This window comes from Cyprinus carpio, chromosome A11 (assembly GCF_018340385.1).
Source record: "Cyprinus carpio isolate SPL01 chromosome A11, ASM1834038v1, whole genome shotgun sequence".
NCBI classification, from domain to species: Eukaryota; Metazoa; Chordata; class Actinopteri; order Cypriniformes; family Cyprinidae; genus Cyprinus; species Cyprinus carpio.
Genome location: NC_056582.1, coordinates 10,387,109 through 10,408,871, shown reverse-complemented (window position 1 = coordinate 10,408,871; position 21,763 = coordinate 10,387,109). Strand labels below are relative to the sequence as shown.

Sequence of the window (21,763 nt, the reverse complement as noted above, 5' to 3'; positions counted from 1 at the left end):
AGATAAATATCCCCACTTGGCAGTTGACATCCCCCACAAAACACCGCAGCGTACGGAATGGTACATTCCTTTCTGAAACGCGTCCAAACAGTGTAATTAAAGATTATTTCTTTTTAGTGACTCGTGTGCTGTTTAAAGCCACAAAAGAGTTGAGGTTTATTTCAACACAGTGATATTTCTAAATAATCGCCTTTTTGACTACAGTGTATTAGACCCGTCGTGTTGTTTGCCATATAAGGAAGAAAAAGCGAATAATGGTAAGATTGGTGCTGGGCTTCACCGTAACTATAGGAACAGATGTGACATAATAACGGTCGTTTTGTTGTTTATGTTTTTCTCCCGATTTACGCGCTTAAAATAGAAACTCAAGAACTTGTATTTGTATGGAAATGTATTTAATTAAATACCATTCACACGTATACGTTTAAATCATGAGCTTATGATAAACAATAATGCACTTCTAATAGGTATATTACGGGAGTGTGAGAACGCAATGGAGGCGTGTTTTTTCATTTCCAGGCAGGCGTGGCGTGCGGACTTCCGTCTTCCTCCACAGACCTCATATAAAATGGTAAGATATTTACATTTCTTAAAGTTGCTGTGGTTGTTTATTTATTGTAGAGCAAGTAATCAAATGACCCAATAAGCAGCATTCGGATAAACCATTTGCACGCGCTCAGCGCAGTGTTTTTTGGCTCATTTGATCGAGTGATGTTAGTCTGTCTTGATTTATGCTAGGTGGCTAACGTCTGTGATTTTGCAGGCAAAACCTCTTTTTGGCATTTTGAAAACTAACAAATGCGCACCACAGTGCACAGATGAAATATGTAATAAATAACACGTGTTTAATTCACTTAGAACAGCCGGTAGTTGTCAGTAAGTGATGTTCAGGAAGATGATTGACACTTCACCACCTTGATGACTGACACGTACTCAATGGAATGGCCAAGAACAAAACCGCTCTTCCACCCACTGACAATCATGTTCCTGTTTGTTTATGATAACTATAAGACACCTATAAGGTCATTGAAGTTATGGAATGAGGTGTTACTTCATAAAATATGGTCCTTTTTGTATGTAGACGGCAACATTGCGACCCTACCTGAACGCGGTGCGCGCCACTCTGCAAGCAGCGCTGTGTCTGGAGAACTTCTCCTCTCAGGTGGTGGAGAGACACAACAAGCCTGAGGTGGAGGTTAGGTGAGGAAATCATTCATACACCCCACGCCCTTCTTATGTGTTAAATATGATGTGTGTGTTTGTATGTATGTGTATTTGTGTGTGTGTGTGTTTTACAATTCAGGAGTAGCAAAGAGCTTCTGTTGCAGCCTGTGGTCATAAGCCGCAATGAAAAGGAGAAGGTCCTGATTGAGGGGTCCATAAACTCAGTGAGAGTCAGCATCGCTGTCAAGCAGGTAAGTAATTTAGGATGAACTGCGTAGGATCGATGTTTTTCTTGCCACTGTCTTCCAAAGATATACATGCTTTTCTTAGGCTGATGAGATTGAGAAGATCCTGTGCCATAAATTTATGAGGTTCATGATGATGCGAGCAGAGAACTTCTTCATCCTGCGGAGGAAACCTGTTGAGGTGAGCTCTATTGTGAAGAACCAACAAGGGATGAAGAGAGATGTAATTTATTAAACCGAAGATGCATTAGTGATGGGAGAAACAAAGCTTTTTGAAACTGTGAATCATTTGAATTAATAGCTTTGCAAAATGATTCACTTTTTTGAAGCACTCGAAACACCACACGCTGGTCAAAATAGTGTAAATGCAGCCCAAAACACAAGCCCACACATGCATAAAAAGGCCTTTTACAAACCAATTGCAAATGTTTTATTGAAAGTGTAATCAACTAAATGCAATAACAAAACATTTAATACCATTAAATAATAAGTGTTTGTATAATATGTGTTATTTTATTAATTTGTAGGGCTTGTTTTGTTCATTTTATGGAGAGATCGGTTAATCAGGATAATATGAGACTAACTACAGCTCATTCTTATTATTATACTAATGTGTCATTAAAATGTTTACTAATTTTTAATCAGAGATTAGGTAAAAAACACAAAGAGATTGGTTCATGGGTTCTCAGAGATCATCGGCCTGTTATGTTATGACGTAACAAAGCCTCATTTACTGAAATCATGTGGCTTTTGCTGCTCTGAAGCATTGGTTCAAAACAAATAATACGCAAATGTTTGAAGGTTTTCAAAAGCAACCATCACTAACATGCATGTCAAGTTTTTTTGGTGGAGTCATGTAGGACATTGGTTTTCAAACCGGTCCTGCGAGCCCCCCCAGCACTGCACATTTTCTGTGTCTCCCTCATCTATCACACCTGATTCAACTCATCAGCTCATTAGTAGAGACTGCAAGACCTGAAATGGGTGTCAGATATACGGAGACATACAAAATGTGAGGTGCGAGGGGTGCTTGCAGGACTGGTTTGAAAACCACTGATGTAGGACATTGGGACAGTAGGGGAATTACAGTTAAACCCCAGAGACCAGTTTGCTCAGTGAAGACCAGGAGTCAAATTTAAAGTTTAATCAGTTGGCATAGAGTTTACTGAAGACAGAGTTCTCCACACTTCCAAAGACCGTAGAAAATGAGTAAGATGAGTCAGCCTAGAACTAACTTATAATACAGAAACATTAGTACTTATAGGCATATTGATTATCTTTTGTTCTGTTAGGTTAACAGTACAGATAATTGTATAAACATCCAAACAAGGTGTTCTTTTCTTTAAGACAGTATCTTGGAGACAATAAGTTCTATTTGTAAGCAAGTATTGTAAGGGTCGTAGGTGAGTCATAAATCTTGTGAGGGCACTGCTCATCTGCGCAGCTGTTTAATCTCCTGGACACTGTTCCTTTACCTAAAACAACCTTGCAAATATGCCATCAGATAAAGTATAGGCAATATCTTGTCCCTTCAAGATCCCTTGTCCCTGCAGCACATCACTGGAACAGGACAATACATTTACACAGAGCATACATCACTGTCAAAAATGATTCACTGTCAAAGTTGAACATATAGCAATTAATGGTGCTATAATCCCTCAAAAGAATCATAAACATTAAGCATATGTAAGAGTTAGTGCATGCATGTGGTGCATTGGTGCACATGTCTCATTTGAGAACCTCATAATAAGATAAATAAGAATGAAGTTCAGTATAACATTTGATTATATAATGAATCAGATAAATAATTACAAAACAAATGCATATTGATTCTCTGGAAGCTATGCTAAATGAGTAAACACTGTTACTGCATTCCTGACATGGGTCAGACCCTCAGTCACCTCTCAGATACCAAATTGCTTATATAGTTCAGACTATCACACTAGTATTAAGAAAACTATGATTACATATTAATTTTATAATAGAAGAGGAGGGGATTGGAAATCAACTTCTTCAGAACTAAGGGGAAAAAATGCATGTTTATGTGATAAACCTTAAGGTTTGAAATGCGTAGCTGAATGATGATTTATGTGATAAACCTTAAGGCATGTGAAGCATCTAAACTATTAACAAGATTAACATGTTTTCTCAATTCCTCTTTTGTGCTTTTCTTGGTTATGACATAATTCCACACAGAACAGATGTATAAGCACAAGCTGGTGGACTTTGTTATCCATTTCATGGAGGAGATCGACAAGGAGATCAGCGAGATGAAGCTGTCAGTCAACGCTCGAGCCCGAATTGTCGCAGAGGAATTCCTCAAGAATGTATGTTTGAGATGTTGCATTTATATCCTTTTACAGACAAGTTTAAATGAATGGAAAATGTCATTTTTTAATTCGATTCCTTTTATATATATTTTTTTTTAGTTCTGAGGATCCTTGTCTACATTCCTAATACCCATCAGAGATTGGTGTTGCTTTGGTTCTTGCGGACAAAAACATTCAAAGTTTTTAAAATCTCAACAGAGCAAAGGGAAAAGAGTTTATAAGTTAGCAACCAAGCAAGACGCTCTACAGAAACAACTGGCCAGTCCTGCAGCACTATATGCACTCCCCTTTGCCTTCTGTTCAAGGTGCTCCTTGTGCCCATGGATATTAACAATTGTACATTTAGTCAAGAATTTATAACTTTTGTTTTCTGTTTGTTAGGGAAAAAAGAAAACACAGTCAAGGCAGGTCCTTAAAAGTATTACCTGTAGTTAATATTGATGGGCATAGGAATCTTGTTGTTGGAGTTTTTTTTTTTTTTTTTTTTTTTCCCTGTTGTCTTTTATACACATGTAGTCACATGCTTTCATTTTTGTTACAATGCGGGGAAAAGGAATCAATTCAATGTTAAAGAGATCATGAGAGAGAAAAAAAAAAGAAAATGGGTGTTTATATTTTGGCACTGTCAATCTCCAATATTATAACTACACAAAAACCTGTGTAAAACAAATTCAATAAAAATATATTGTGCTTTCTTTACCTTGTGGGATTTATTTCCAAATTGCATTTTTTTTCTCTTCTAATTCTAAATTGCACTTTGTCCTGTAGTTTTTACTACTCTTTTGATTGTGCTTTCTATGCAGTTTATCTGAAACATGTATTGAGCCGAGTTATAACACTGCCAGGTCAATTGTGTTACTCATGCAATCTGTGCATAAAATTTGTTGGGAATCATAAAGCTAGACTGAGTACAGAAGTGGATATTGATCTTGCTTGGTAATCAATAGAAAAGTCCTTTTGTGATCCATCATTTTGAGCATTATGATTTGAAAAGATGGGTAACAATGGATATTCTGATAGTTCAGTCGATGAATTGTAATCGAACTGTGATCATCCCTTTACTCTAGTAGTAGTAGTAGTGCAGTGTATTACATTAACACTTTTTTCCCCCCTGTGCACACATTACATATATATAATTATATGTATACAATTATTATTATTGTTGCATAAAATGAATTGCTTGGTCTCTGTGTTTATGTGTGTGTGTGTGTGTGTATATATATATATATATATATATTTATTTATTTTTTTTTATTTTATTTTTTTTTCAAAGGAAGAGCTTATCGTGGTGTACAGGGCTAATTAATAATTACAGACAGGTGTTGGAGCAGGGCTGGAACTGAAGTCTACAGGACTGTCGTTCTCCAGGAACAGGGTTGGAGACCCCTGCTCTAAAGCGATACAAGCCTCAATGTGCGCTTCACTGAAAGCTACCGGGATTTCTCAACACATGCTCTGAAGCCTTGGCGCAGAATGTAACATCACTAGTGACACAACTTCTTTTGGTGGCACAGACTCACTAGAGAAAGAATCCTGCCAAGAAACCATCACGACCACAGCAGGATGCCATGCCCTTGTGAGCATGTCACACACAAACACATAATATCATTCCATGTTAGTTGACAATGCATAATTATTATACTCTTCAAATATCATGATTGAGGTTATGTGGTTGGTGTGTTTGGTGTATTTTATGTGATATTGGATTCAGCTGACCCCACAGCAATTCACATGAAGGATTAATGTAGGGCTGGTGAGAGACTTCACATGCAGGTGGTTTTGGTGGGTGGCTTGTTTTTGTACTTTTGATTGGGTTAAAAGGCACTGTAGATCTAAAAAAAAAATATATATATTTTATATTACAATATATTATAATAAAATAATATTAATAATAATTGAAACAAATGCATGCTGGGGTTTTAAAAATGTGGTATTTCATAAAGTATTTTAAATACCTTTTTTAACTCAACATTTATATTATTTAAAATATATATAAAGTTATTAATAATCCATGTAAATAAATAATTTTTAATAAATAATGTGATTGAATGTGATTTGTTTATAAAATATATAATTTATAAATAAAATTAATATTATTTATATGGGTTCTTATAAAAAAAAAAAATGTTGATTTGTAAAGATGTTTACTGACTTTGTTATCTGTGGTGTTATCATGTAAAATGGTTATTTTTGTTTTTAGTGGTTAGCGCATGTGTGTTGGTCTGTGAGCTTGTAATGTAGAGCATTGTGATAAGATTGTGCCAAAATAATTCTTGCCTTGTTGAAACCTAAAGTATGTGCAATGTTCATATTTAGATTGCTAAGTACACACATATGTAAAGTACATACTTAAGTATCCATTTACACTGTCAGTCGAAAGTTTATTTACACATTATTTTTCTGATTCTGATCTTGAAAAAAAATGCTTAAAAATTATTTAAATTGTGCCTACATATATTTCTTCTCAAAAATCAGATTGACTGAAAGATTGATTGATTGTAATGGGTGAGTTGAACCGGATAGTGAAGGAAAACAGATAAGTGTTTCTACAGGAACTCAACACTTCAGTTGAAATGCAAACATCAAACAACAGAGGGCGCTAAACAACCACAGAGCACTGAGGTGATGCACTGTGGGATAGATATGCAATACAAGCAACAGTAGGACAGTCTTATTACTTAATAAACGCCCATGTGTACATTTTACAGCAGTCTTATAAACTGGTCGGTCCAGGTGGAAAATCTTTTCCTTTTTTTTTTACACTAAAGTAAAAATTAAATCAAAAAGGCAAGACCCAAGTGAAAATAATTTTCATGAATTATTGTGAATTACTCACTGAGTTACTTTAAGGTTGTTGTTGTTGTTTTGTTGTTGTTGTTGTTTTATATTTTGCATTTCTGTCAGTATAATTTTAGGGAATAATCTTTTGAAATTCACCTTGAAGCATGTATGCATATACAGGTCCTTCTCAAAAAATTAGCATATTGTGATAAAAGATCATTTTCCATAATGTAATGATGAAAATTAAACTTTCATATATTTTAGATTCATTGCACACCAACTGAAATATTTCAGGTCTTTTATTGTTTTAATACTGATGATTTTGGCATACAGCTCATGGAAACCCAAAATTCCTATCTCAAAAAATTTGCATATTTCATCCGACCAATAAAAGAAAAGTGTTTTTAAATACAAAAAAAGTCAACCTTCAAATAATTATGTTCAGTTATGCACTCAATACTTGGTCAGGAATCCTTTTGCAGAAATGACTGCTTCAATGCGGCGTGGCATGGAGGCAATCAGCCTGTGGCACTGCTGAGGTGTTATGGAGGCCCAGGATGCTTCGATAGCGGCCTTAAGCTCATCCAGAGTGTTGGGTCTTGCGTCTCTCAACTTTCTCTTCACAATATCCCACAGATTCTCTATGGGGTTCAGGTCAGGAGAGTTGGCAGGCCAATTGAGCACAGTAATACCATGGTCAGTAAAACCATTTACCAGTGGTTTTGGCACTGTGAGCAGGTGCCAGGTCGTGCTGAAAAACGAAATCTTCATCTCCATAAAGCTTTTCAGCAGATGGAAGCATGAAGTGCTCCAAAATCTCCTGATAGCTAGCTGCATTGACCCTGCCCTTGATAAAACACAGTGGACCAACACCAGCAGCTGACATGGCACCCCAGACCATCACTGACTGTGGGTACTTGACACTGGACTTCAGGCATTTTTGGCATTTCCTTCTCCCCAGTCTTCCTCCAGACTCTGGCACCTTGATTTCCCGAATGACATGCAAAATTTGCTTTCATCCGAAAAAAGTACTTTGGACCACTGAGCAACAGTCCAGTGCTGCTTCTCTGTAGCCCAGGTCAGGCACTTCTGCCGCTGTTTCTGGTTCAAAAGCACACGCCTGTGCACGGTGGCTCTGGATGTTTCTACTCCAGACTCAGTCCACTGCTTCCGCAGGTCCCCCAAGGTCTGGAATCGGTCCTTCTCCACAATCTTCCTCAGGGTCCGGTCAACTCTTCTCGTTGTGCAGCGTTTTTTGCCACACTTTTTCCTTCCCACAGACTTCCCGCTGAGGTGCCTTGATACAGCACTCTGGGAACAGCCTATTCGTTCAGAAATTTCTTTCTGTGTCTTACCCTCTCGCTTGAGGGTGTCAATGATGGCCTTCTGGACAGCAGTCGGTTGGGGGTTCGGCAGTGATTGCGGTTTTGAGTAATGAACCAGGCTGGGAGTTTTTAAAAGCCTCAGGAATCTTTTGCAGGTGTTTAGAGTTAATTAGTTGATTCAGATGATTAGGTTAATAGCTCGTTTAGAGAACCTTTTCATGATATGCTAATTTTTTGAGATTGGAATTTTGGGTTTTCATGAGCTGTATGCCAAAATCATCAGTATTAAAAACAATAAAAGACCTGAAATATTTCAGTTGGTGTGCAATGAATCTAAAATATATGAAAGTTTAATTTTATCATTACATTATGGAAAATAATGAACTTTTATCACAATATGCTAATTTTTTGAGAAGGACCTGTATGTGTGTATACAAATAATACATACTTTTGACTTGGGAGATTCTTTTTTTATGTCATGTAATTACTGAAAACACTTTCTTTGTAAAATCTGTGAGGCTGTTTAAAGATTAGCTCATATTACCAGCAGTGACATCTTGGACTGCAGACACATGTGTGTGCTGTCACCCCCATACTGGATATTACCCTCATGCTCCCTGACTCTTGTGCTGCCTTTTAACAGCCTGAATGACCCAGTCATTGAGGAAGAGTGGTCCCATCAGATAAGCCAACATATTGAAGAGCAAGGCACTGTTTACAAGCGTAAAGACTCTGAGGATCTCACTGTGTGTTTATGAAGAAAGAAATTAAGCACCTCACAGTCCTTAAAGGCACAGTTCACCCAAAAATTAAAATTCTGTCATCATTTGCTCAGTCTCATGTTGTTTAAAACCGGTATTACTTCTGTCACTGTCTTTCTTCTGTGAAACACACACAAAAAGATATTTAGATTTTTGGTGCAATGAAAATTAAAGGGGATGTCTAATGCTATTTCATGCATTATTATTTACACTGTTAAAGAGTTGGATTCTCATGCTAAACATGACAAAAGTTTCAGAAAAAACGAGTTGGACAGAGTATTTCTGTGCCAAAAATAGTCCTTTAGGGTTCGTATAAGTTTTGGAAAATTTTTTTGAGTATGGCAGTGACATCATACTGCTCAGGCCCCGCCCACAACAGCTGACGGAGTGTCCCGTATTAGCATATTTCCACCCTCGGCTGTCTGCCACTTCATCCGTGCTCGATCAGCTGTAGCGACATGTCTCGTAAGCAATACAGGTGTTGGATGTAAAAGTGAACATAAGAGTTTTCTTTATCTCTCGAGATCAGAGCCAATGAGGACGCAGTGGATTAGTTTTGTTTTTGATGGTAACACACCATCGAATACACAAAAAGAGAAGAGAGGAGTGGGGTGAGTAGTAGCTCATTATAATTTAAAGAGACATGCACTGAAACAGTCGCTGTGAACAGATCTATTTTTGACAAGGTGAAAAGAGTGTTTTTATAGCATGTGGATGGCTAGAAATCAAAGATCAACAGCAGTGAAGAACTCTTCAGGATGTCCCAGAGTGTCCAGCAAGCCCCAGGACCGTCTCCTCCTGAGGAGTCATCTACGAAATTGTGTCACCAGCAGTGTAGAGCTTGCTCAGGAATGGCAGCAGGTTGGTGTGAGAGCATCTGCACACACAGTGAGGCAAAGACTTTTGGACAACGGCCTGGCGTCAAAAAGGGCAGCAAAGAAGCCACTTCTCTCCAAGAAAAATGTCAAGGACAGACTGAAATTCTGCAGGAAGTACAAGGATTGGACAGCAGAAGACTGGTGCAAAGTTATTTTCTCTGATGAAGCTCCTTTCCAACTGTTTGGGACATCTGGAAAATCGATTGTTTGGAAAAGAAATGGTGAATGCTACCATGAGTCCTGTGTTGTGCCAACAGTGAAGCATCCTGAGACCATCCATGTGTGGGGTTCCTTTTCAAACAAAGGAGTGCTCTCTCATGATTCTGCCCAAAAACACTGCCATTAATAAAAAATTGTATCAAAACGTCCTGCAAGAGCGACTTCTTCCAACGATCCATGAGAAATTTGATGATGATCCATGCATTTACCAGCATGATGGAGCACCAAGTCACAAAGCAAGCATGATAAAGAAGTGGCTCGAAGATCATTACACTGAAATTTTGATTTGATTTGACAGCGAATTGCAGAGGTTATGAAGAACAAGGGTAAGCACTGTAAATATTGTCTCATATATATATAATATATATATATATATATATATATATATATATATATATATATATATATATATATATATATATATATATATATATATATATATATTTGCCAATAAATCCCTTTAAAACTTATGATATGCTTATCATTGTTTTTCAATATACCATAGAAACATGGAAAGATGATTAAAATACTAAAATACTGAAGCAGCAGACTTTGCAAAATACATAATTTGTCATTGCCAAAACTTTTGCCCATGACTGTACAAGATTTTATTAAGATTATCACGCCAGAGGGAGCACCTCATGTGATCTCACACAGCAGACTGTCATTGATGTTTCAGCATTGTTTACTTAATTTAGCTAGCATGCTAGCAGCTTTTGCACTTTTTGTCCTTTTATGTTTTTTACGCATTATTTAGACAGTCATTTTTTTTCATTGCTTAAATTAGAAGTGTATTGTTTTCATCTATTCTATGAAACGGTGCAGTAGCAACAGCTTGTTTTGCATTCACGTATTGGCTATTGTGAAAATAATGATGTAATCATAGCCGCATCATACTGATTTAAAATCCTAAATATCAAACATGTTTGATATTAATCCGGTGCAGCCCCGATTTGTGTGTGAGCAGATTGGGAGGTATAAGAATTGATCTGTAAACGCCTCACATTACCAGATAATCCGTGCCAATCTCGGAACCGATCGAAATCCTCAACAAGACTTTTTCTCTGATTCTCGGGAGGGTAAAATGGGTAGGTTTAGGGGGGGATATGGGATCCAGGGGGTGGAGGTGGGTAGGTTTAGGGATATGTAAAGTTCAAAAAGTGCTGTTAGTCCTGTTACACATTTGTCCTTTCATTACCAAAAAGTGTTGTTACCAGTGTCCTGTAACACATTGGTACTTACACATACTATTCAGTGGGTTGTTACATATGTTTAGTTACACAAACATTAGAGCTGTAGATACTATGTACCAATGTGTACTTACACTGTAGTTACATACTTTGTACCCATCTAGTTACTATGTAAGTGTACAGGTATTAGGGACAATATAAAGTGGGATCTGGTTTGTTGATCCCTAACTCTAAAGGCGGTTGCACACCAGACGAGAAGCTCAGCACCGTGCCTTCTTCTCTTCTTCGTCTCTTTCACACGACATAGCTGGGCACTGCAGACAGATGCCAAACCGCGCTGCCGGTGTACATACACTCATAGAAAACGATGTGTTAGAATTTTAAAGACGTGGCGCGGTGCAACGTGACACTGCGCTGCGCTTCTCGTCAGGAGTGCGACCGCCTTAAGTATGAGCAATGGTTATTAGTAATAACCAGCTGCTTCTTCTTCTACTGCTTCCTCCTTTTGTGTCCTCAGCCCAGCACGAGAAGACCCACAGATGTCCCTTTTAACAAACAGCACAGCTGTCTGGCCTGAGCACAAGGGAAAAGTAGGAAGTGGGGTTTCCTGTTCCCAGAGAGGGGAGAGAGATGTGTTCTGAGGTGAAAGAGGGCACAAACACAAAGAACAGACTCATGTGCTCTTTGTTGTTTGAATAGCTTCTCTAAATCGCACATTACATTAGATGATATCGATCTACTGATGTTGATGCGGGGGACATTTATGCCATTATATTGATGAGGTATTTTTTTTATGGTCAGCCAGGTTAAGTCTAACTGCTTTGAAAAGCCATAGCACATCTTTTTCTACACAAGCCATATGATTTGAGGTATAATTCATGTCTGTAGCACAAACAGTGTGAGGCAAGTTACATACTAAGGTTTAATGCATACAGTTGGGATTTTGTTCAAATCATTAACTCTAAGTTGATTGCTGGAACAGAAATAATTATGACTAGGGATCAGTGTTATTTTAGTATCATTGAGATTCTCTTGTAATTTTTATGGATATTTTAAATCAGTTTTTATTTTTATATTTTCTGTTAATTTTAGATAAAGTTTTAGTAATTTTGTTGTATGTTTTTGTCATCTTTAGTAGTTATTTTTATGTCAATATAGTTTTTATTAATTTTTTTTTTCAGTTTTAGTTTTAGTTATTTTATATCAAGTTAAAATTATTTTAAATAAAAATGTGCCATTGGCAACTAGCTGAAACAAAATGTTTTTATTATTTATTTCAATTAATGTTTATTTTAATTTTGAGTAATGGCAATGTGTTTTTTATTGTTTTAATTTTAGTTTCAGCTTTAGTATAGATCCTGGGATGCATGATTATATTGGATATTATAAATATTTAAGATTTATCAGTACCTGGCGATTTAATTGTAAATGGATTGGATTGCCTTCCTAATTTTTTATTCCTTTATTTTCGTAACTTTTCTTTACTAATTTACCCATTCATTTTGTCATGAATGAGTCTGCAGAGTGTGGCGTCAAGCTGAGTGTGGGAATTGAGTTGTGAGTATTGGAAGACAGCGCTGTTCATTCACTCCCCCACCTACATTTACTGTCAGTACTGAGAATCAAACCCACAACCTTCAGGTTACAAGTCTGACTCCCTAATCATTAGTCCACAATGTTCATGTGCCCTAGTGTACATGTATCAATTGCTCTTTTTACTTAAGTTATGCCTCAGCTCCCAGTCTGCCTCAACTGATATAGTTATTCAACTTTATCAACTCAACAAATATGCCTCAGCTCCCAGTCTGCCTCAACTGATATTTTTGTTGTCGAATAGTCATTTGATCTCGTATGACCTAATGCAAGGGCCTGCAATTACATGTTTTGACCAGTGTGGCGCTGTAGCACAAGACTTTAATTCCGCCCTCCCGGATGCAGTTCAGAAGAAGACACACACACCACTTTAAAAATAAGTCAGAGAGTAAACACAGTTGAACCAGACGCTGCTGAGAGTGGTGTTTAGGTGAATATTTAAATATGTGCTGTGCGCTTTCCTCTCAATAACGAAATAAACGCACAACAAAAATGACTGCAGTGAGAAAACAGCAGTTAAGAAAACATCTGATCATAGAGATGTGGATCTGTTTGCATTAGCTCTGCAGTTCTACACTCCTGCAAAGTCATGTCATGTTTATATAGTGCTTTATACAAAAGATTGATTTAAAGCAAGCAGCTTTACTGTATTTAACATGAAAAAAAAGTATCAGTGTACCTTTCAGTTAGAATTACAACTGGATTTCATCTCTGTACCCACCTTCATCTGTCAGTGGATCACCAGCTTCCTGACAGACAGGCAGCAGTGAGGTTGGACCCTCACTATCAGCACTCACTATCAGCACTGGTGCCCCTCAGGGGTGCGTTCTCTCCCAATTGCTCTTGTCCCTTTACACAAATGACTGCACCTCTACTGACCCCTCTGTCAAGCTCCTGAAGTTTGCGGATGACACTACAGTCATTGGCCTTATCCAGGATGGTGAGGAGTTCTCTTACAGACAATAATTCCTTACATTTATATAGCACTTTTCTGGGCACTCAAAGCGCATTACATAGAAGGGGGAATCTCCTCAACCACCACCCGTGTGAAGCATTCACATGAATGATGTGAAGGCAGCCATATTGCGCCAGAACGCTTACCACACACCAGCTTATTGGTGGAGAGGAGACAGAGTGATGAAGCCAATCAGCAGATATGGGGATGGTTAGGAGGCCAATGGGCGAATTTGGCCAGGATGCTGGGGTTACGTGTTTTTTTTAGTGACCACAAAGAGTCAGGACCTCGGTTTAATGTCTCATCCGAAAGACGGTGCTTTTTGTCAGTATAGTGTCCTCGTCACTATACTGGGGCACTAGAACCCACACAGAGAACAGGGTGAGCACCCCCTGCTGGCCTCACTAACACCTCTTCCAGCAGCAACCTAGTTTTCCCAGGAGGTCTCCCATCCATGTACTGACCAGGCTCAACCCTGCTTAGTTGGGCAACTTGCTCTCTGGTGTAGTCTTAACAACCTGGAGCTCAACACGCTCAAAACAGTGGAGATGATTGTGGGCTTCAGGAGAAACCCCCTGCAGCCCCCTCACTCACCATTATGGACAGCACTGGGGCTGCAGTAGAGTCATTCAGGTTCCTGGGCATCACCATTTCACAGGATCTGAATTTGGACAATCAGATTGGCCCGGCAGAGGCTGTATTTCCTTCACCAGATGAGGCAATCAAACTGCCACAGGAGCTGCTCACACAGTTCTACTCAGCCTTCAATAAGTCTGTCCTGTGTTCATCTATAACTCTTTGTTTTTTTTTGGCTCGGATAAGAAGTCAAGTCATAAATAGAGTGTTTTGGATAGTCTGAGATGCTGATTAAGAAGTTCTACTCAGCCCCTCCAGGGTGAGGAAAAGGGCTGGTAAAATCACTCTAGACCCCTCACACCCAGCACACAAGTTGCCTTCTGGCCATCACAGAGACTGAGCTAAAACGGACAGTCACAAGAACTGCTTTGAGGCCATATTCCACCTGAACAATTAGCACATCTCAGGACTGTACAACTATAAGTTGTATGTACAAATTTTTTCTTATTTGATCGTTCATCTATAACTCTTTGTTTTATATTATATTTTGTTTTTATTGTCTATTCTCTTATTAAATGCAAAAAAAAAAAGCGCAGGACTGTTTTGATTATTATAACACTATAAGGTGTTTTAAGAGAGCTAATGTTGTGAATAATATTAGTTATTACATACATATAAGTTATTCAACAATAAAATGTCTTATCACTTACTTTTATTTTATTCAATGTCCATATGACTTCCGAAAGGAGATGTCAGGCAGAATGATGCATCAGCCTGTCAGATACTTTTTCATAAATACTGAATGAAGTTTTCCCTATCCATCATTTCATTTTGTGTACCAAATATACAATTTTTTATTGAAAAACAAAATTGTATAATATCTTTAATTGTACAATAGTAATATTATTGTTTGACATTTTCAAAAGCTTAAGTGATTGAGCTGATTAAGCTGCCCGGTGATTAAGCTGCCCACTATGGGTTACCTATACTTGGCCTACATGTCACCTCTGCAGACATTATTCATTAGACATTTGCTGTCTGATATGAGTAAAACAACTTTATGCTAGGGCCAAAGTGAAAACTTGATTTTTTGACCCTACTGTACATTATAATGTTGTGATGCTTAAATTTGCTTTAATAAAAAATAGCTTTTATTGTTTAAAATTGAATTTATTTACCCAATGAAATTGTACATTTTAACATCATGTCAGCCAGAATGATAATATTGGTGCATCCCTAATTATAATTATGATAAATGAAAAGATAATTATGATAATGTCAAAATACATCTACAAAAAAAAAAAAAAAAAAAAAAAAAAAAAAAATTGTGCTACCAAAAATACGTAATTGTTTGTGGATACATACCACAAATAAGATGTATTGACAAAGTATGCAAAATTGTATGATTTATACTTTATTTAGGCCCTTTAAAATAATAGCTAATGTCCAGTTGATAGTGTATAATATGGAAATGTTTGACAGGAGGCTTTAAAACATTGTCATCTTTAAAACAGCCAATGTCCCAGTTAACTTCATCTCCATATCCCATTGATTTGACTGGTACTTACTCTGGAGTTATGAGCAATACGAACTTTACAGAGTCAAGAGAATTCTCCACCAGACAGATCCCATCAGTCTGGGCCAAGGACCAATAATCACTGCACACCAAATCAGATGAAGCAAAAAAAAAAAAAAAAAAAAAAAAATTACTCTGTCATCTTCTGGGTCTAACAACACTGGCTTATTTGTCTCCAGTGGATCATTCGTTCTCTTACTATTTTTGAGGACAAGAATAATAAACGTCATGATGGTGTTCAATCGCGTTTTTTGATCTTTTCCTGTAACAATTAAACCTATTTAAAAGGAAAAACCCTCCTTTTGTGGGCAAACAACATGAGAAGGGTCTATTTATAAGGATGATGTCAGCGAGGGTTGGGAAGTGTGTGTGTGTGTGTAGGGGGGTAGTGCAGGGCTATGGACTGATTAATTTCAGACTGAGTCTGATTCATCACAGCCAGTCACCTGATTGCACTTTGAAAAGGTGCTCCTCTCCAGAAGCCATTCTGGTGCCATTCAGGCCAAATCCATCTCCCAAGGACAGTCAAATCAGTTCCTCCGTTGCTCCATGTGCTGGTTATAAACCCTGTATAGCTGTAAGCAAATAATTGAGCAGTATTGATATTTTCTGCAGTTTTTCTTGTAAATCTTAATTAGCTTGAAGCGTTTTTTACGTTCAAACACATTTTATTCAGGTCGAGTTCAATGATGGACATAAATCTTTTTGAGGCTGAAGTTATAATTATAACATCCTATATAAATTAATATCCAAATGTCTGTTTGTTTTGACAAATGTGTTATGTTGTCATCTTTGGACATATTTTTCGCTTCTAAAAGCAGCTATAAATGTTTTTTTTAAGGTTTATCTAAAAACTATATAAGAAATATCATATTTTTGTTTGTATGACAGAAGTTATTTAATCTATTTTTGGTGGGGTTTAAAAAAAGTTTGAAACCAACATACGAAAAAAAAAAAAAAAAAAAAAAAAACCTTCCTACAGAATGCAAGCATTTGTATAAATGAACATAACCTTTATGGAATCTAGCCCCAGTATCCCCTGTTCAAAGAATAATATCACATATTGGTTCACTGCTACTGAATTTATTCAGTCAGTGTAGATTACGTCTAAAAAAAGTGAGGCACTAAGGTTTGTGTCTGTGCAAAACCTTATGAATCATTCAGTCCAGCTGCTGCATTTGTTTTTCGATTGAGACATTACATCCATGTATCTACAACTGACAGTACAATTTTTGGTCAACAAAAAAAACATTAAGTGGGGGGGGGGGGGTAGGCGGGGGAACTTAACTGAATTTAACTGAAATTACATTATACGTGATTGAAAAGCAATGTTCATGAAATGCTGCTTTGGGTGCAGTTCACACAGGGCACATTCTTTTATTCCTTTGCTCTAGTTTGTTAATGATTGTTCTATGTAAATGTAAAAACATGGATGACTTGGTGAAAATTCTGTCATTTACTTACCCTCATGCTGTTCCAAACCTGCTTTATTTTATTTTCTTATTTTTTTATTTATGTGGAACACAAACAAAGATATTTTGAAATATTTCTGTGTTTCTTGTCTGTACAGTGAAAGTCAATAGGGTCCAATTAATGTTCTTTAAAATATCACTTTACAATAAGGTCTAATTTGTAAACATTAGATTGGTTAAAATGAAATAACTTAGCAATATATATTTTTTTTTAATTAGTTAATAAAAATACAATTGATCATTGCTTGTTTATGTTTGTTCACAGTGCATTAACTAATGTTAAGAGATACAACTTTTGATTTAAAAAAGTGTACTTGTAAATGTAGAAATTAACTATTAACAACTGTAGAAATACTGTCCATTGTTACAGCACTTCGTGTTAACTAATTTAGCTATCTAATGTTAACAAATGAAACCTTATTGTAAAGTGTTAGAAATTTTTATTTATTAATTTATTTATTTGCATAGAAGAAATTAAGTCATGCAGGTTCAAAATGAGGGTTTTCATTTTTGAGTGAACTATCCCTTTAGGAGTTACAGTATATTCACACACATATCAACATATGACCTTTGGTTTTGAAGAGATCCACAGGTGTTTGTCAAAGAGCCATGAATGACGGCAGTCACCGCTGATGGAAGTAGCATATTCATACTACTTACAATTTCTGTGATTACATAAGCGTCAGCTGGTCAAGACATATCGCTACACAGTGGCATCTTCTTGGAATGGAGTCTTTGATCTGTTGGTCAGAAAGTGTAATCAACACCCCACAACATGACCACATATTTTGACCCTTGAGTTTCAGGATTGGACTTGACCCAGTCTTATTGTAAGAAGTTCCATCTACAGCCACTAGAAGCTCTATTGAGCCTGAACTCAATTGTACAGGAAGTTCCCAATCACAGCATTGCTTCAGCCTTATTAATACAACTCTGCAGATTAACAAGGTTAATGGAGCCTGAGAGGAAGACCACATGAGAGCAGAAACACTTCGCTAGAAAACATGCCACCTCCATTCAAACCCCATCCTGGATGCCACCATTAAACTTCAGAGTGCAGACCCTGGTGTGAGAAGCTCTTGTTAGGGGATAGAGCCCCATCCTGCAAGGAACACAGCAATTAGATCTCTCTCTGGTCTGAGGTATCCGTTTGCACACTGTCAGTCTCACCTTTTAATGCGGCTGATCTGCTCGCACAGAAGGGACAGGTACTGAGTGAGCTTCACCATTGCGATGATGAGCGTGCCCCCCACCAGCATGCATGTGGGCCAGAGGAGAGAGCTAATGATGGCCCCGTGGCCATAGAGACGTGTCAGGAGGACGCTGTCCTGCTGCTCTGAGGGGTCATAGTAACACAAAACCTGTTGGTGCATCTTCAGTCGCTCTGAGATGTTCATCACAATGCTGTGCATCAGTGTGTGATCCTTGCGGCACTTTGGGATGTAAAAACACTGAAGGGAAAGAAGGAAGAGCACTTACTAGAAAGTATTCAGTTCAGTATGTGTACTAAACAAATGGTCATTTATCATGCTCAGAAACATACTGTTGTGTCATCTAGGGGACAAATTGTTTATTGGTAATTTTAGATAATTACATCGATAATTAAAATTACATTAACTGATGATTTGTAAGGGTCACTTATGTCCACATATAAGCAATGAGACAAGGCAGGATTCATTTCTGAAAGCACCTTATTTTTTATTTGTTTATTTATTTATCGCTTTTCTTTAGTAAATCATTGTACATAAAGATCAAAAAGACATATGAAACCTAACGAATCTGCCAATGTAATTATAATCTGTCAGGGAAATAAAATAGTAAAAAAAAAAAAAAGAAAAAAAAAGTGTTTTTAGGTTTTTATTATTTATTTATTTATTGCCAATATATTATTCAAAAATACATTAAATATGTATACATTTTAATTAATTAAATACATATAATTACTTCTATGATGAGCATATATTTATTTATTTATTTTAATAAATAAATAAATAACTACGAGGCAGGATTAATGTCTGAAAGCAGCTTATTTTTTATATGTTTATTTATTCATTTATTTATTTATTGCTTTATTTATTTATTTTAATAAATAAATAACTTTCACTTTCACTTTTTTTTTAAATTCATTTTATTTTAAAGTTATTTTGATATTTTCGGGGCATATCAGGGGGATGCAACTGTCTGTTGTAATAAAATAAAGACACCAAATAATATTGTTATTTTTTCATTAAATATTATTATATAAATATTAAGTAGTTTGGCATATTTTATTTTAATTATTTATTTATTTACTTATTTATTTGTTTTTTAAAAAATAATGATGGAAAATCATTCAAGATATATATATATATATAATATATATATATATATATATATATATATATATATATATATATATATATATATATATATATATATATATATATATATATATATATTTACACTGGGTAAAAATAATTTAATTCAAATCAGATTCCTTAAAATAACAAATGTGTATTTTTTCTTTCTTTTAGAGAATAGTGTCACAGAAGAACTGCCCATGCATCACTATTCACACGTAATGTGATTTAACTGTATATTTAATGCATATGGTTAGGTGTGGTGTACCTGAGGGTGGGCCTCATGGGTCTCCTCATTGTATGACAGCCGCAGAACTTTGCCGGTGAAATTCAGACGGACATATACCTGAAGGCAGGGAAACCTGGAGCTCTTCCTGCACTCAGAGCCGCAACTGTAGTTACAGTTAATCTCAGCAATTATACTGGAGTTCAGCACTGTGCAATTTGACTCCTCTGTCCAAACGCTGAGAGGAAACAATGTGCAGAGAATTAGAAAGAAAAAAAAAGTGAAGAAATTATTTATAATGGCTAAAAATGCATTTATCATACACTATAAATCAAGATTGCTGATTGTGGGTTAACATGCTGCTGGAGAACTTCCTACATTTTCAAATTTTTTTAGGTTACCTTGAATTGTTTAGCTGGTACAGGTGTGTTTGACTAAAGCTGATTTGAAACCCTGCAGTTATGTTGATCCAGAGGAGCAGGACTGAGCACACCTGATTTAATGTGAAACTTAACCTGTGGAGAAGTGTGACTCGTGAAATTGCTTGCTACTGAGTTCTTCTAAACTTGTTGTTAAGGGGCATATTGGAGGTAAAGTGAGTATAAAATCAAAGCTGGCAATATTTTCAATGCACATTATTCCAAAGACTAGTGTAATCATAGCTAGGTTTATTTTTTAAATTATTTCTATAACCATTTTATTGCAGTTTTTTTTTCTTAGTTCGAAATGGGTCATTATTGACATAATGGATAAACACCAAAAACCAATATGTCAAGAAACAGAAGGCTACAAAAATTGACACAGTTAATAAAAGTCTTAAACATTTTATTAATATGCTTCCAAACATAACAGCCCATTAAAGGCACCCATTGCATCAAGTTCTGTAATCAAAGCTGCTTTTATTTTTCACCATCGTGACACACTAAGTACAATATTTATACATCAGGGTCGCCCTTCATTTATTTTCACTAGGGTACATATTGGTGATTTGGCCCTCTGTGGTGGTTACATGTTAGTGTTTGTCTTTGTGCCAGGCCTCTTGTCTCCTACTCTATGAATAACAGACCTTGTGTTCTTTGGCTATTCCAAAGGCTCAGCTGCCTCTTTAATTGCGTTTGACTGCAGTGTATCAGCTCTTATCTGTGTGCAGTCTGTGGTGGGTCAGTGGTGTTTGGCTCTACAGAACCCAGTTCAGCTCCTATGTTGTAATGTTTGCTCGTCTGTGTGTTGTGGTCAAAAAAGGGATGGAAACTGTAAATGTCTGATTCATTGTGGACAATATTACTAGTGTTTTACACTGACTGATCATTTTTATGGACAGTTCATGAGCAGCTGAGAAGGATATGAAAAATGCTTTTCTGTTCAGAATAAAATGGACTCTTTCCACAGGCTGTGCAGAAGCATTACAGTAGCAATTAAAATCATAAATTTAGCAAAAAATAAATAAATAATACATTTTAATTTAATGTGCATTTTATAACTGTGTACTGTGTGTTATATGACATTGAATTACAAAAAAAAAAAAAAAGAAGCACTTTGTAAGCACTGGTGTGAGGGTGCTTGCTGCAGAGATCGACTGTTAATTTGATATCTTTTTTCTTGTCTGACTGCCACAGTGCATCTATCTAGATTTTTCACAAAAAAAAAAAAAAAGTGAATTTTCCTTTTTTATTTTGCTGTTCATGCAAAAATAATATTTGCTCTATGGAAGTTTATTATGCTTTAGTTCACTTCTGTGTTCCAAACTTAGAAATGTGAAAAGTGTCTATAGCAGAAAATGACAAACATCTGTCAGGACAAATATTAATGAGCAGAACATAAAAGCATACAACAAAACAATACACAATATAGCAGATAATATAAATATAAAATAAAGAAATTGTGAATGCTTTTGATTAGATGTTTGTCATAAGCAGAACAGAACAGAACACAAACCAAATAGCCTAAAATTGGAGAAAAAATATAAATATGAGAAACACAAGCATTTAGGAAAAGAATAGAATAACTAATTAGAATGGAATAGAGGTCGACCGATATGGGTTTTTCTCTGGCTGATGCCGAGACCAGGGCAGTCAATAGCCGATATATGATGCAGATTTATTTTGGCCGACCCCAGAAGTGATACAGAAAATC

General features: G+C 36.4%; 2 protein-coding genes and 1 long non-coding RNA gene across 9 annotated transcripts in view; 2 read left to right on the top strand and 1 right to left on the bottom strand.

Annotated features, from left to right (window-relative positions):
• The first annotated feature begins 129 nt into the window (after positions 1-129).
• Positions 130-1,842, top strand: LOC109061643 (actin-related protein 2/3 complex subunit 4-like). 2 transcript variants are annotated; one of them, XM_042766185.1, is made up of 5 exons: positions 130-257; positions 468-571; positions 1,082-1,200; positions 1,304-1,415; positions 1,495-1,842. In XM_042766185.1, the coding sequence occupies exons 2-5, from the start codon at positions 494-496 to the stop codon at positions 1,642-1,644; spliced, it is 459 nt and encodes a 152-aa protein (XP_042622119.1). In that variant the 5' UTR covers positions 130-257; positions 468-493; the 3' UTR covers positions 1,645-1,842. The 2 variants fall into 2 exon arrangements, with proteins under 2 accessions (XP_042622119.1, XP_042622118.1); XM_042766184.1 differs by lacking the exon at positions 130-257 and having other exon boundaries at positions 366-571.
• Positions 1,843-3,585: 1,743 nt separating this feature from the next.
• Positions 3,586-4,438, top strand: LOC122146590. The gene is made up of 2 exons (XR_006161105.1): positions 3,586-3,736; positions 3,839-4,438. It is a non-coding gene; the product is annotated as an uncharacterized LOC122146590 (long non-coding RNA).
• A 12,784-nt stretch (positions 4,439-17,222) lies between these two features.
• The window catches only part of LOC109061644 (calcium-activated potassium channel subunit beta-2-like), a 29,862-nt gene continuing 25,321 nt past the window's right edge, over positions 17,223-21,763 (bottom strand). For 4 of the 6 annotated variants that reach the window (XM_042766176.1, XM_042766178.1, XM_042766181.1 and 1 more), the window contains 3 exons: positions 19,673-19,868; positions 18,236-18,516; positions 17,223-18,167 (listed from right to left, as the gene is read on the bottom strand). In XM_042766176.1, coding sequence (XP_042622110.1) covers positions 18,083-18,167; positions 18,236-18,516; positions 19,673-19,868 — 562 coding nt within the window. In that variant the 3' untranslated portion in view covers positions 17,223-18,082. Of the gene's footprint in view, positions 18,168-18,231; positions 18,517-19,672; positions 19,869-21,763 lie in introns of those variants that run through there. The other 2 variants (XM_042766179.1, XM_042766180.1) reach the window with 1 other exon arrangement.

Coding starts and splice junctions, on each gene's coding strand:
- LOC109061643 (XM_042766184.1), top strand. CDS start 440: ATGATAAACAATAATGCACTTCTAATAGGTATATTACGGGAGTGTGAG. Junction 572..1,081: donor CACAGACCTCATATAAAATG/GTAAGATATTTA, acceptor TTTTGTATGTAG/ACGGCAACATTGCGACCCTA. Junction 1,201..1,303: donor AAGCCTGAGGTGGAGGTTAG/GTGAGGAAATCA, acceptor TTTACAATTCAG/GAGTAGCAAAGAGCTTCTGT.